This window comes from Artemia franciscana, chromosome 16, assembly GCF_032884065.1.
Source record: "Artemia franciscana chromosome 16, ASM3288406v1, whole genome shotgun sequence".
Taxonomy (NCBI): Eukaryota; Metazoa; Arthropoda; class Branchiopoda; order Anostraca; family Artemiidae; genus Artemia; species Artemia franciscana.
Genome location: NC_088878.1, coordinates 25,947,811 through 25,960,931, shown reverse-complemented (window position 1 = coordinate 25,960,931; position 13,121 = coordinate 25,947,811). Strand labels below are relative to the sequence as shown.

General features: G+C 37.4%; 1 protein-coding gene across 1 annotated transcript in view; it reads right to left on the bottom strand.

Moving 5' to 3' along the window:
* Positions 1–11,142: 11,142 nt before the first annotated feature.
* The window catches only part of LOC136037278 (uncharacterized), a 123,683-nt gene continuing 121,704 nt past the window's right edge, over positions 11,143–13,121 (bottom strand). Inside the window, exon 6 of the mRNA XM_065719915.1 lies at positions 11,143–11,558. Within this exon, the coding sequence (XP_065575987.1) occupies positions 11,254–11,558 (305 nt within the window). The 3' untranslated portion in view covers positions 11,143–11,253. The remainder of the gene's footprint in view (positions 11,559–13,121) is intronic.

Genomic DNA, 13,121 nt, shown 5'->3' with positions numbered 1-13,121 from the left:
TTATCCCATTAATGGGAAGATCTGTTATGCAGCAGTATCTCCCAAACAAGCTGCACAAGTGAGGGCTCAAAGTGTTTACTCGAGATGGAAGTAGTGGGATCATGTACGATATCGAAATATACCAAGGCCGAGGAACTGTGGAAGTTGGGTCCTTCAGTCTTGGGGAAGATGTTGTTATGAGACTCTTGAGATCCCTGGAACCCAGAGCAGGGCACAAGATATTTTTCGACAATTGGTTTTCGAGCGTGGACCATGTCGTTCATCTGAAGGAGATTGGATATGACTGCGTTGGGACAATTCGTCAGAACCGTCTTTCAGGATGCGAACTGATGCAAGAAAAGGAGCTGAAACGATTTGGTCGGGGACACGTCGACTGGAGAGTTGAAAAATCGACAAATGTTTGCTTGGTGTGCTGGTACGATAACAAAGCGGTCACGCTTGTGTCGAACTACGTTGCAGTTGAGGACAAGGATACCTGTAGACGTTGGGACTTCTCCAAGAAGAAATACGTGGAAATCGAAAGGCCCGCAGTGATAAAAGGGTGCAACAAGTACATGGGTGGTGTGGACTTGGCTGATATGCTTATTGAGCTCTATCGCTCAAACCTGAAGACAAGAAAGTGGTGCATGCGCATATTCTACTACGCTCTTGACAGTGTCGTAGTCAATGCCTTGCTAATTTATCGTCGTAACTGCTGGCAGTCCAATGACAAATCAATGCCTCTACTAAAGTTCAAAACCTCCATTGCATGCTCTCTCGGATACTCCGACACATCTAGAAGGCGCCCTGGTAGACCATTATCTCTAGAAGTCGAAGGTACTCGTCCACAAAAAATACCTACAGAGCCTAACCCCCCCCCCCCCCCTTACAGACGTGGGACATGACGGGTACAACCATTTTCCTGAATTTATAAAAGATCAAAAACGCTGCCGAATTTGTCAGAGGGAGACAAAAATCATGTGTAGCAAGTGACTTCGAATTGCACTGTGCCTTGTTCCCGAGAGTCCACTTCTACCACAGGAATTGAACTCTTTTTTACTTTTGTAGTACTTACTAATTTTGTCTGATACAAAAATACTTGGCATTATTTGAAAAAAATACTCCACTGAGGACGGATGTCCTTTTAAAAGAACATTTTGGATCTCGAACCCTGAAGGAGATTATCTCTATCCTTTTCCAGTACTTCGCCGTTGCTCCGTCATATTCATCAGGTTCTAGAACCATTTCGAGGAAGTTCGTACAGTGCACATAGGAACTTAGAACTTCCTCAAAATGGTTCCTGAACCTGATGAATATGACGCAGTAGCTTTCATTAAGATCACACTTCTTATAACAACTTTTACCCCCTTATCCTAAATTAAGCAAGTTTTGTCAGGTTTATAACTTCTTATATTAATTTTATCATAGTTTACTATATATCTTCTCTGAAAAGAGCAAACTTTCTACATTTTGCAAGTTAGAAAGATTTTCTCAGGTATGTAACTTTGGACACAAATCTACAGCTTAATGAACTTTATGTACTCGGAAATTGTAAGTTGATCCAACTGATCTAACTGATTTTTTCTTAGGAGATGGGCGAGGAACTAAATCGGTTACAGGGGTGAGTTGAACTTACCGAGTCCATCTATTCCAATGGGGATGTAGTTAGCCTTGAATGAAGAATCTTCAACTGGCTCTTTGAACACCACTTTTGCAGAAGAAATAGAAGAAAAGATAAATTGCCCAGTCCATCTGAGGACCGTTGATAGGTCTTCATCAGGTTGCATTTCATGGAGTCCTTACAAATTCTTGATAAAGCAGTCCTTTAGAATTCCTATGCTCTATGTTCAAAATATTCATGTTTTGCGTTGCAATGTACCATGATACTCTGATACTCTGCCGTGGTAAGCCATTTTCAACACTTGTGCTGATGCTCTGTAGAATTTAAACTGAGTTCAAACGCACATAAACACCTTATGGTACAAAACTATCTAATTGAGATCTCCCATTTGAAAAAAAAATTCTATAAGCGTTAAAAAGGTTTTCAATTTGAAAAGTTGTTTCTATGTTGCATCAGAGTAAAAATAATATAAAGTACAGAGCAAAAGAAAATAAATAGCAAATTTGAAAGTTAAAAAGCAGCTTCTTTATTTGAATTTTTCTTATTTTTAATCTATTTGATTATAAAACAGCTTCTGTTCAGTATTAGTCTTAAAACATCTGATAACCAGATTAACAAAATATGAAAGAATAAAACATTTTTTCCCCAATCTTGCTTTTGGGGACTTTTTTTTCCGCTCGTTTTTGTATAAATATTTGGTATGAAATAATTGGTGATGATGATACAGCTGAAATGTCAATTTTTTGCACTGTCTCAGCTGCTTTTGAGCTGCTTTGCAGACAAATGTTGCGAAGCAGTGCTCGGGCTTTGTTTTATCAACACAACGAAATATATTAAGAACTAAGAAGACTAGTATATGCATATCGTTTAATGTTTGACATTTCCAACGGAACATTTTTGCATTAAAATAAAGTATCAGCAGTAAATTTTATTTGAATTTTTCCTCGGATGGTTTTCTATGATCTGGTTCAAACTGAATTGTACATTTACAGCTGTTGAAATTTCAGGCTCAGAATCTTCCAATGCCGATCACAAAATGAAAGAACAACTTGCCGTTGCTACTGCATAAGCTTTTGATTTCCGTGGCGAGGTCTTGACTTTTAAAACAACATCTGCTGGTATTTCGATTGCATTGCAACACTGCCTTGATGTTGTTTCACAGCGAGAGGATCTTTGGAGAAAGAAACTAGGAAAAGAAATGTAGAAAAGGAAGAAAATCCAAGACAACTTTACAAAGGGTCAGAATTAACAACGCAGAAACCCAAGTTAACTATAATGCCCGGGCCGTATTATGGAGTAATTAATATTTCCTTTTGTCTTATTACTTTTTAGTTCTTTAACAAACAAAAACAAACTATATCAAACAGTTCCTGGTAACGAACTGTAGTAAAGAGCGACCCGGCTCAATAGTAACCGAAACTCTAAAAAATTGATACCAATAGCTACATCAAAAGAATTGCATTTTAATGCTGATTTTAAATATACAAGTTTCACCAAGATGAGTTATACCCATCAAAAGTTACGAGCCTGGGAAAATTTGCCTCATTTCAGAAAATAGGGAGAAACACCCCCTAAAAGTCATACAATCTTAACGAAAATCACACCATCAGATTCAGAGTATCAGAGAATTTTATTGTAGAAGTTTCAAGCTCCTATTTACAAAAATGTGGAATTTCGCATTTTTTGCCAGAAGACAGACCACGGATGCGTGTTTATTTGTTTTTTTCCCTCAGGGGTGATCGTATCGACTGAGTGGTCCTAGAATCTTGCGAGAGGGCTCATTCTACCGGAAATTGTAAGTTCTAGTGCCCTTTTTAAGTAACCAAAAAAATTGGAGGGCACCTAGGCCCCCTCCCACGCTCATTTTTTCCCCAAAGTCACCAGATCAAAATTCTGAGATAGCCATTTTATTCACCATAGTTGACAAACCTAATAACTATGTCTTTAGGTGCGACTTACTCCCGCAGTCTCCGTGGGAGGGGCTGCAAGTTGAAAACTTTGACCTGTGTTTACATATAGTAATGGTTACTGGGAAGTGTACAGACGTTTTCAGGGGGATTTTTTTGGTTTAGGGGGAGAGTTGAGGGGGGGGGGGGTACGTGGGAGGATATTTCCTTGGAGAAACTTCTCATGGGGGAAGAAAATTTCAATGAAGGGGGCGCAGGGTTTTCTAGCTTTATTTGAAAAAACAATGAAAAAATAAATATGAAAAGTTTTTCTACTGAAAGTAAGGAGCAGCGTTAAAACTTAAAACGAACAAAAATTATTACACATACGAGGGGTTTACCTCCTCGTTATACCTCTCTCTTTACGCTAAAGTATTTTTAGTAATTTCAACTATTTATTCTACGGCCTTTATGATTCAGAGGTCATTCTTAAGGAATTGGAACACAATCTAAGCTTTAGTGTAAAGAGCGAGGTATCGACGAGGGTTGAACCCCCTCATATACGCAATACAAACTTACGAATATAGAAGTTCGTTATGTAAGTTAATTCGTAAGTTACGTATATTTTTTACCAATGAAAACGTTTGTAAAAAATTAAAAGTTCTAGTTGCTTTTTTAAATAATCAAAAACTTGGAGGGCAACTAGGCCTCCTCCTTAGCTTCTTTTTTCTCAAAATCTTCCGATTAATTGCAATTAATTAATATGCAAGTTTTGTTTTAATTATTTATGTGCGGAGAGCCAAGATCAAAACATGCATTAATTCAAAAACGTCCGGAAATTAAATAAAAAAAAAAGTTTTTGTAACGGAAAGTAAGGAGCGACATTAAAACTTTAAACGACATTAAAGCGACAAAAACGAACAGAAATTGCTCCGTATATGAAAGGTGCTTTTCCTCCTCAACACCCCGCTCTTTATGCTAAAGTTTCTTACTGTTTTAAAAAGAAGAATTAAGAGAAAGGGTCAAACTTTAGCGTAAAGAGCGGGGCGTTGAGGAGGAAAAGCCCCTTTCATATACGGAGTAATTTCTGTTCGTTTTAAGGTTTAATGTCGCTCTTTACTTTCCGTTACAAAAACTTTTTTTATTATTTAATTCAAAAATTAAGATATACTTCTTATAGGCTCTAACCCAGGGTATTCTTGGTTTGCGAGCTCACAATTGTGGTTTCAAGTATATTCTTGTGGATCAACATACGCTACTAAACAACTCAGTTTGCCTACACCTCAGCTGGTATTCTAACCGTTGTCTGACTCAATCTAAAAGGAATGTATCCTCAAAAGTTCTGAAATAAAAAGTCTAATGCTTCTTAATCATAAGTATTAACTTCTAAAGATTTAAATGCTCTTTAAATAATAAAGGTCTTATTATCCCTGATGGTCCTCAAAAAGTCTTCAGGTCAAACTTTCTGATTTATGCAAACTTGGATTCAACCACCCAGTTTAAATCAAAGTTTATAAGACCAGTTTCAGTTTTATAATAAATGATGCCGTTATCTAGATGTTTAAGATGATCCTAAAAATAGTGGAAGACATGGTCTTTATTGTACCTTTTTTGGAGATATATCCAACTCCACCTTACAAGGTGGGTGAAGGATCTTTTAAAGGCATTTTGAAGACAAATAGTGTTTCAACATTAAAGTCTCCAGTACGTCTTAGACCAGACCATAGCCCCCAAAAGTCACTTAATCAATCTCAATTTAACCTTTTAAGTACTGAATTATGAAATCGATAGAAGAAAAATATTTGAAGGATGTTTATAGATGAAAAAAGATCACTGAACTCGAATATGGAGGCACATTTTCGGTATCTGGTTCAGGGTTCGAGATCCATAATGTTCTTTTAAAAGGACATCCGTCCTTAGTGGAGTATTTTTTCAAATAATGCCAAATATTTTTGAATCAGACAAAACCAGTAGCTACTACAAAAGTAAAAGAGATTTCACTTCCTGTGGTACAAGTGAACTCTCGGGAACAAGGCACAGTGTAATTCGAAGGCACTTGCTGCACATGATTTTTGTCTTCCTCTGACAAATTTGGCAGCGTTTTTGCTCTTTTCCAAATTCAGGAAAAGGGTTGTACCCGTCATGTCACACGTGTGTAGGGGGGGGGGAGTAGGCTCTGTAGGTATTTTTCGTGGAGGAGTACCTTCGCCCTCTAGAGATAATGGTCTACCAGGGCTCCTTCGAGATGTTTCGGAGTATCCGAGAGAGTATGCAATGGAGGTTTTGAACTTTAGTAGCGCCATTGGTTTGTCATTGGACTGCCAGCAGTTACGACGATAAATTAGCCAGGCATTGACTGCGGCACTGTCAAGAGCGTAGTAGAATATGCGCATGCACCACTTTCTTGTCTTCAGGTTGGAGCGATAGAGCTCAATAAGCATATAAGCCAAGTCCACACCACCTATGTACTTGTTGTACTCTTTGATCATTGCGGGCCTTTCGATTTCCATGTATATCTTCTTGGAGAAGTCCACACGTCTACAGGTATCCTTAGGCTCAACTACAACGTAGTTCGACACAATCGTGACCGCTTTGTTATCGTACCAGAACACCAAGCAAACATTTGTCGATTTTTCCACTCTCCAGTCGACGTGTCCCCGACCAAATCGTTTCAGCTCCTTTCTCTTGCATCAGTTCGCATCCTGAAAGACGGTTCTGATGAATAGTCCCAATGCAATCATATCCAATCTCCTTCAGATGAACGACAAGGTCTAAGCTCTAAAACCAATTGTCGAAAAATATCTTGTGCCCCGAAAAATATCTTTGGGTTCCAGGGATCTCAAGTCTCATAACAACATCTCCGCCAAGACCGAAGGGCCCAACTTCCACAGTTCCTCGGCCTTGGTTGATGTCGTACATGATCCCACTACTTCCATCTCGAGTAAACACTTTGAACCCATAGTTGATTTGCTGCGATAAAATTTGATGAGAACTGAGCCTGAAGATAGACACAGTATGGATGAACAGATTATCCCATTCAAGGGAAGATCTGTTATGCGGCAGTATCTCCCAAACAAGCCGCACAAGTGAGGGCCTCACCTTGAACAAACGATTATGTCCAGGATCGGTTTTTGGCTTGCACTTACTGTTGTCATTGAAGTCCGAGTACCTTCGAATCAATGTGAAACAGTCTTGGGACATCTTTCCAGAGACGAGGGTATAGTTCAGCTCCTTCTCCCAGTAGAGCTTATAGCTAGGTAATCCTATTATTCCCATATAGAGAGTTATTGAAAGGTAAGAGTATATCTCTTGTTTTGTGGCATCGATGAATTTGTTATCCTTCGTCATTGCATAGAGATTCGTCTCTAACAATATCTTATCAATCATTTCATCAGAGAAAACATAGAAAATATTCGGCTGGGGACATGGACTCTGTTGGTGGGGGAGTATATGCACACATAACTTGCTGATCTTCAATATAATGCTCGAAGTCCTCATAACGCCACTCGTATTTGCCCCTATTTCGTCGATCTACCTTTTTGGCGGAAGGTTGCTGATCATCAGTTGCCCTGTCAAAGCTAGTAGAGGGCCCAGGTTCTTCAAGATCATGGGACTCAAGAAAGTTATCGGTTATACTTTATATGAAATTTTATTAATTCATGAAATCTTTATTATAAGCGATCTGTACTTTTAAACCACTAATATTTTTTACTAAAATAATAAAAAAATTCATCTATAAATTTTTCCTTTTGCATGAGATATCAAGTTAGTGGCTCCTGGCATGACTAAATTTTAGAGTTTGAATTTTCGGCAAAATGTCTTTATTATTTGAAATAACAAAACTATTGGTGTTATTGATTGTAAAAAAGATTTAATAAGTCAATAAAATTTTATGTGTAGTATATCTAATTGGTGACTTTCAAAATGATGCTTTATTTAGGGTTTTTTGGATATCTAAAAAGACTTGAACAAAAAATATATATTCATATACGTTTTCGAATGAATTGACCCTAAATCAAGCTCTTTACATAATTTTTGAAGAGCTCTGATTTTTGAGGTTAGGCCGTAAGTCCGACCTCAATCAATTTAGAGCTCTGACATGATCGAATCAATTCCATGCTTTTATTCGGATATTGGTATATTATTAACTAATGTTAAAAGCTTTGTATTGTCTGATACCATAATTTGTGCCGTTTAATCATCCAAAAATACAGATTTACTGAATCGAGTCTATTCTGCTAAAAACTTTAGTTTATGGTAAATATTATACTAGGTGGCTTACTCTCTATTAAACGTTTAAGAGAGAGTAGCTTTTTGGCAACACTGGCATTTCCTTGGTGCTTTAGCTAGACTACGTATAGTGCTTTTAATATTGATATGATGCTTTAAGTAAACCTCAGATGTTCACGTTGTCAGGAATAATAATAACAATGATCAAGAAAATAATGGGTTATTGTGTGTACAGTGGGACCGACATGAGAGTAAGATAAGTATGCAGCACTAGGCCCTAAAGTCTAAATCCAGTGATGCTGATCTCCGTTTCATGAAACTTCAGCCAAGAAGTGTAATAGGGGACTGGGAGATAGCCATCTTGTGCTTTGGCTCGCCCGTCCTGTGTGCCTTCTAGATTTCTTCATCTGCCCAATCAGAAAGCTATCCAAAAAGCTACTCTCTATTAAACGTTGCAAGAACTTTTAACTACCATAGATGATATTTCGTTGCTTTTCTATAGAATTAGGCTAAAAGAAACAATAAAATCAATTACAACAATTGGAGAAAAAATAAGATCAGAAGTTCTTTTTTTCAAGCAGTTCGTGGTAACGAACTGTAATAGGGAGCGACCCGGGTCAATAGTAACCGAAACTCTAAAAAATAAAATTATCATACCAATAGTTACATAAAAAATGGCATTTCAATGCTGATTTTAAATATATAAGTTTCATCAAGATCAGTTATACTCATCAAAAGTTACGAGCCTGAGAAAATTTGCCTCATTTTAGAAAATAGGGGGAAACACTCCCTAAAAGTCATACATTCTTAACGAAAATCACACCATCAAATTCAGCGCATTAGAGAACCTTTTTGTAGAAGTTTCAATCTCCTATCTACAAAAATGTGGAATTTCATATTTTTTGCCAGAAGACAGATCACCGATGCGTGTTTAGGCTATTTGTTTTTTTGTTTGTTTTTATTTTTTTTCCCAGGGGTGATCGTATCGACTGAGTGGTCCTAGAATGTCGTGAGAGGGCTCATTCTAACGGAAATTGTAAGTTCTAGTGCACTTTTTAAGTGACCAAAAAAATTGGAGGGCACCTAGGCCCCCTCCCACACTCATTTATTTTTTCAAAAGTCACCGGATCAAAATTCTGAGATAGCCATTTTATTCACCATAGTCGAAAAATCTAATAACTATGTCTTTAGGAACGACTTACTCCCCCTCATTCCTCGTGTGAGGGGCTGCTAGTTACAAACTTTGATCTGTGTTTACAAATAGTAATGGTTACTGGGAAGTGTACAGATGTTTTCAGGGGTATTTTTTTGGTTTAAGGGGGAGAGTTTAGGGGGGGGGCGATCACGTGGGAGCATATTTTCATGGGAAAAATTCTCATGGAGGAAGAGAATTTCAATGAAGGGGTGCAGAATTTTCTAGCATTATTTGAAAAAACAATGAAAAAATAAATATGAAAAGCTTTTTCTACTGAAAGTAAGGAGCAGCATTAAAACTGAAACGAACAAAATTTATTACACATATGAGGGGTTTACCTCTTTGTTATGGGGTTTACCTCTTTGTCTTTGTTTTATAAGAGTGAGGTCACTATTGACGCTAAAGTATTTTTTACTAATTTCAGCGATTTATTCTACGGCCCTAGTGATTCAGAGGTCATTCTTAAGGAATTCGGAAAAATCTAAGCTTTAGTGTAAAGAGCAAGGTATCGACGAGGGTTGAACCCCCTCATAAACGCAATAAAAACATACGAATATAGAAGTTCATTACGTAAAATAATTCGTCAATTATGTATATTTTTTACTAATGAAAACGTTTGTAAAAAATTAAAAGTTCTAGTTGCTTTTTTAAGTAATCAAAAACTTGGAGGGCAACTAGGCCTCCTCCCTCGCTCCTTTTTTCTCAAAATATTCCGATTAATTGCAATTAATTAATATGCAAATTTCATTTTAATTATTTATGTGCGGAGAGCCAAGATCAAAACATGCATTAATTCAAAAACGTCCAGAAATAATATAAAAAATTCTGCTCAGAGGCCAAGCGAGTCATTTCTAGGTAATCTGTGGTTTTTCTTTTTTGTTTTTGAAAAGATTGCGATTTATGTGTTGTATTGTTAAATAATGAGAAAATACCAACAACAACAGTCATTTTTAGAGTCTAAACTTTTTGTATCGTATATTCTAACGTATATTCAGGGAACCGCTCTACCTGGGCGAACAATTTCTGCTCAGAGGCCTAGCGAGTCATTTCTAGGTAATTTGTGGTTCTTCTTTTTTGTTTTTGCAAAGATTGCGATTCATGTGTTGTATTGTTAAATAAGAAAACAATACCAACAACAACAGTCATTTTTATAGTTTAAACTTTTTGTATCGTATATTCTAATCTAATTTGTATTCAGGGAACCGCTCTATCTGGGCGAACAATTTCTACTCAGAGGCCTAGCGAGTCATTTCTAGGTAATCTGTGGTTCTTCTTTTTGTTTTTACAAAGATTGTGATTCATGTATTGTATTGTTAAGAAAGAAAACAATACCAACAACAACAGTCATTTTTAGAGTCTAAACATTTTGTATCAAACCTTTTCTTTTTTTTCGAAGATTTGAAAAAAAGAAGTTAAGCGAAACTATTTATATTTGTGTTGTTTTACTGTAAAATAGTACTAGTATTTGTAAGTCTAGTTGGAATGACACCTCAATTCTCACGATTTACACTTTGTTATTTTTAATCTGTTATTATTTTTTATTGATATAATCTAATTAGTTATGATTCATCAGCCTCGCTCAGACTAGTCGGGAATGGTACCTCCGCTCCCGCAATTTGAGGACGCCGCTCTACCCATTCGGCTATGGGGATATATTTGTATATTTATCAGTGTTAGCACTATAATATCAAGCTTGAACCTTACGAGCCAAATCTAGTCTTTAATATGGGTTTTTTTTTTTTTTTTTTTTTTTTTTTTTTTTTTTTTTTTTTTTTTTTTTTTTTTTTTTTTTTTTTTTTTAGGCAGCAATAGTGCTAGAACGCAAAGTAAAATATTATACAACGTATTTTTTGGGCTCAAACAACAGCTGAAATTTACTTGAAAGGGATAAGTAGAGAGTCAAAATTGGAAATTTATAGCATTATAACTTTCTTAACAGAAAGTTTCGGGCATTTGCTTTGATAGCCCTGAAAAAGGCTGTTTGATACTGCAGGATAACTTATTGCAAACATTATTTTTTAGCTGGTTTCTTAGCTACTGACTTTTTTTGGCGGGAGCTTTCTTGACTGACGGCCCCTTCTTGGGTGTATATTTCTTTGCTGCTACTGCTTTTTTGGCCACAGTGGGTTTCTTGAAAACCTTTACAGGTTTTTTGCTACCAGCCATTGGCTTGGTAGCCTTTTTGGCTGAAGTTGACTTTTTAACTGCAGTAGGTTTGGCTGTTTTCTTGACTAAGGTTTTCTTAGCTGTGGGCTTGGCAGGCTTTACAGCTAGGAAGTGTCTAAAAGATTTGATGGCCTTTAAAAAGGCCGTTGGGTAGGGGGACAGTTCAGGGGGGACCATTAACCACCAGAGCCATACAGTGTACGACCTTGACGCTTCAGAGCGTAGACTACATCCATTGCTGTTACTGTCTTTCTTTTGGCATGTTCTTTGTAGGTGACAGCATCACGAATAATATTTTCGAGAAAATCTTTAAGAACACCTCTGGTTTCCTCGTAAATTAGGCCAGATATACGTTTTACACCACCGCGGTGAGCCTGTCTTCTGATAGCTGGCTTTGTGATACCCTGGATATTGTCACGAAGAACTTTGCGATGACGTTTTGCGCCTCCTTTTCCAAGCCCCTTTCCTCCCTTTCCTCTTCCTGTCATTTTAAATTCAGTGGAGTCGTCAACAGCTGTAAAGTTTTTGTCAAACTAAGAAATTACTTTCAAAGCCCGCTCAATTTATACTATTAAAGTCTTTTCCATCAAAATGGGACTCTGTCGTGCGGCTGGCGCTCCGTATAAATATAGCCACTAGGTATTGATTCATTTGTTCATTCTTTTAAATAGAGGCAAACTATCAACATGGCTAGGACAAAACAAACTACAAGAAAATCAACGGGCGGAAAGGCACCTAGAAAGGAGCTTGCGACCAAGGCAGCACGTAAGTTCGCTTTTGCTACCGGAGGGGTGAAAAAACCACACAGATACAGTTCTGGAACAGTAACCCTGAGAGAAATTCGTCGCTATCAAAAGAGTACCGAACTCTTAATAAGGAAATTGCCCTTTCAGAGACTTGCGCGAGGGATTGCCCAGGATTTCAAAACTGACTTGAGGTTCCAGAGTTCGGCTGTGATGGCCTTACAAGAAGCCAGCAAGGCATATTTAATTGGACTTTATGAGGATACCAACTTGTGTGCCATTCACGCCAAAAGGGTGACCATCATGCCCAAAGATATTCAACTTGCCCGTCGTATCCGTGGCGAGAGAGCTTGAGTACCTTAGTTCACCGCAACTGCATCCTAACCAACGGCCCTTTTTAAGGGCCACTAGATGGATTAAACAAACAGGCAAAATTACGTTAAACAGCGTTGTGTTTGTTGGAAAAAAGGTATGACTCAAGGAGGCATAATTATTTCAAAAATGAGTTGAAAGATTCGGCGCGGCATTAAACAAGATCCAAACTATCTAATGAAAAGCGAAAGACACTAAAAGCCAATTTAGGCCAGTCTAATAAATCCAAAAATACCCCCCCCCCCCAAAAAAAATGAACAGACTCATTTTTATGCAATCAAACAGTTCGTGGTAACGAACTGTAGTAAGGAGCGATCCGGCTCAATAGTAACCAAAACTCTAAAAAATTGAATTTTGATATAAATGGCTACATCAAAAGAATCGCATTTTAATGCTGATTTTAATTATATAAGTTTCATCAAGTTTAGTCTTACCCATAAAAAGTTACGAGCCTGAGAAAATTTGCCTTATTTAGGAAAATAGGGGGAAACACCCCCTAAAAGTTGTAGGATCTTAACGAAAATGACACCATCAGATTCAGCGTATCAGAGAATCATACTGTAGAAGTTTCAAGCTCCTATCTACAAAAATGTGGAATTTTGCATTTTTTGCCAGAAGACAAATCACGGGTGCGTGTTTATTTGTTTGTTTTTTTGTTTTTTTTTTGTTTTTTTTTTTCCCAGGGGTCATCGTATCGACCAAGTGGTCCTAAAATGTCGCAAGAGGGCTCATTCTAACGGAAATGAAAAGTTATAGTGCCCTTTTTAAGTGACCAAAAAAATTGGAGGGCATCTAGGCCCCCTCCCACGCTCATTTTTCTCCCAAAGTCAACGGATCAAAATTTTGAGATAGCCATTTTGTTTGGCATAGTCGAAAATCTTAATAACTATGTTTTTTGGGGATGACTTACTCCCCCAGAGTCCCTGGGG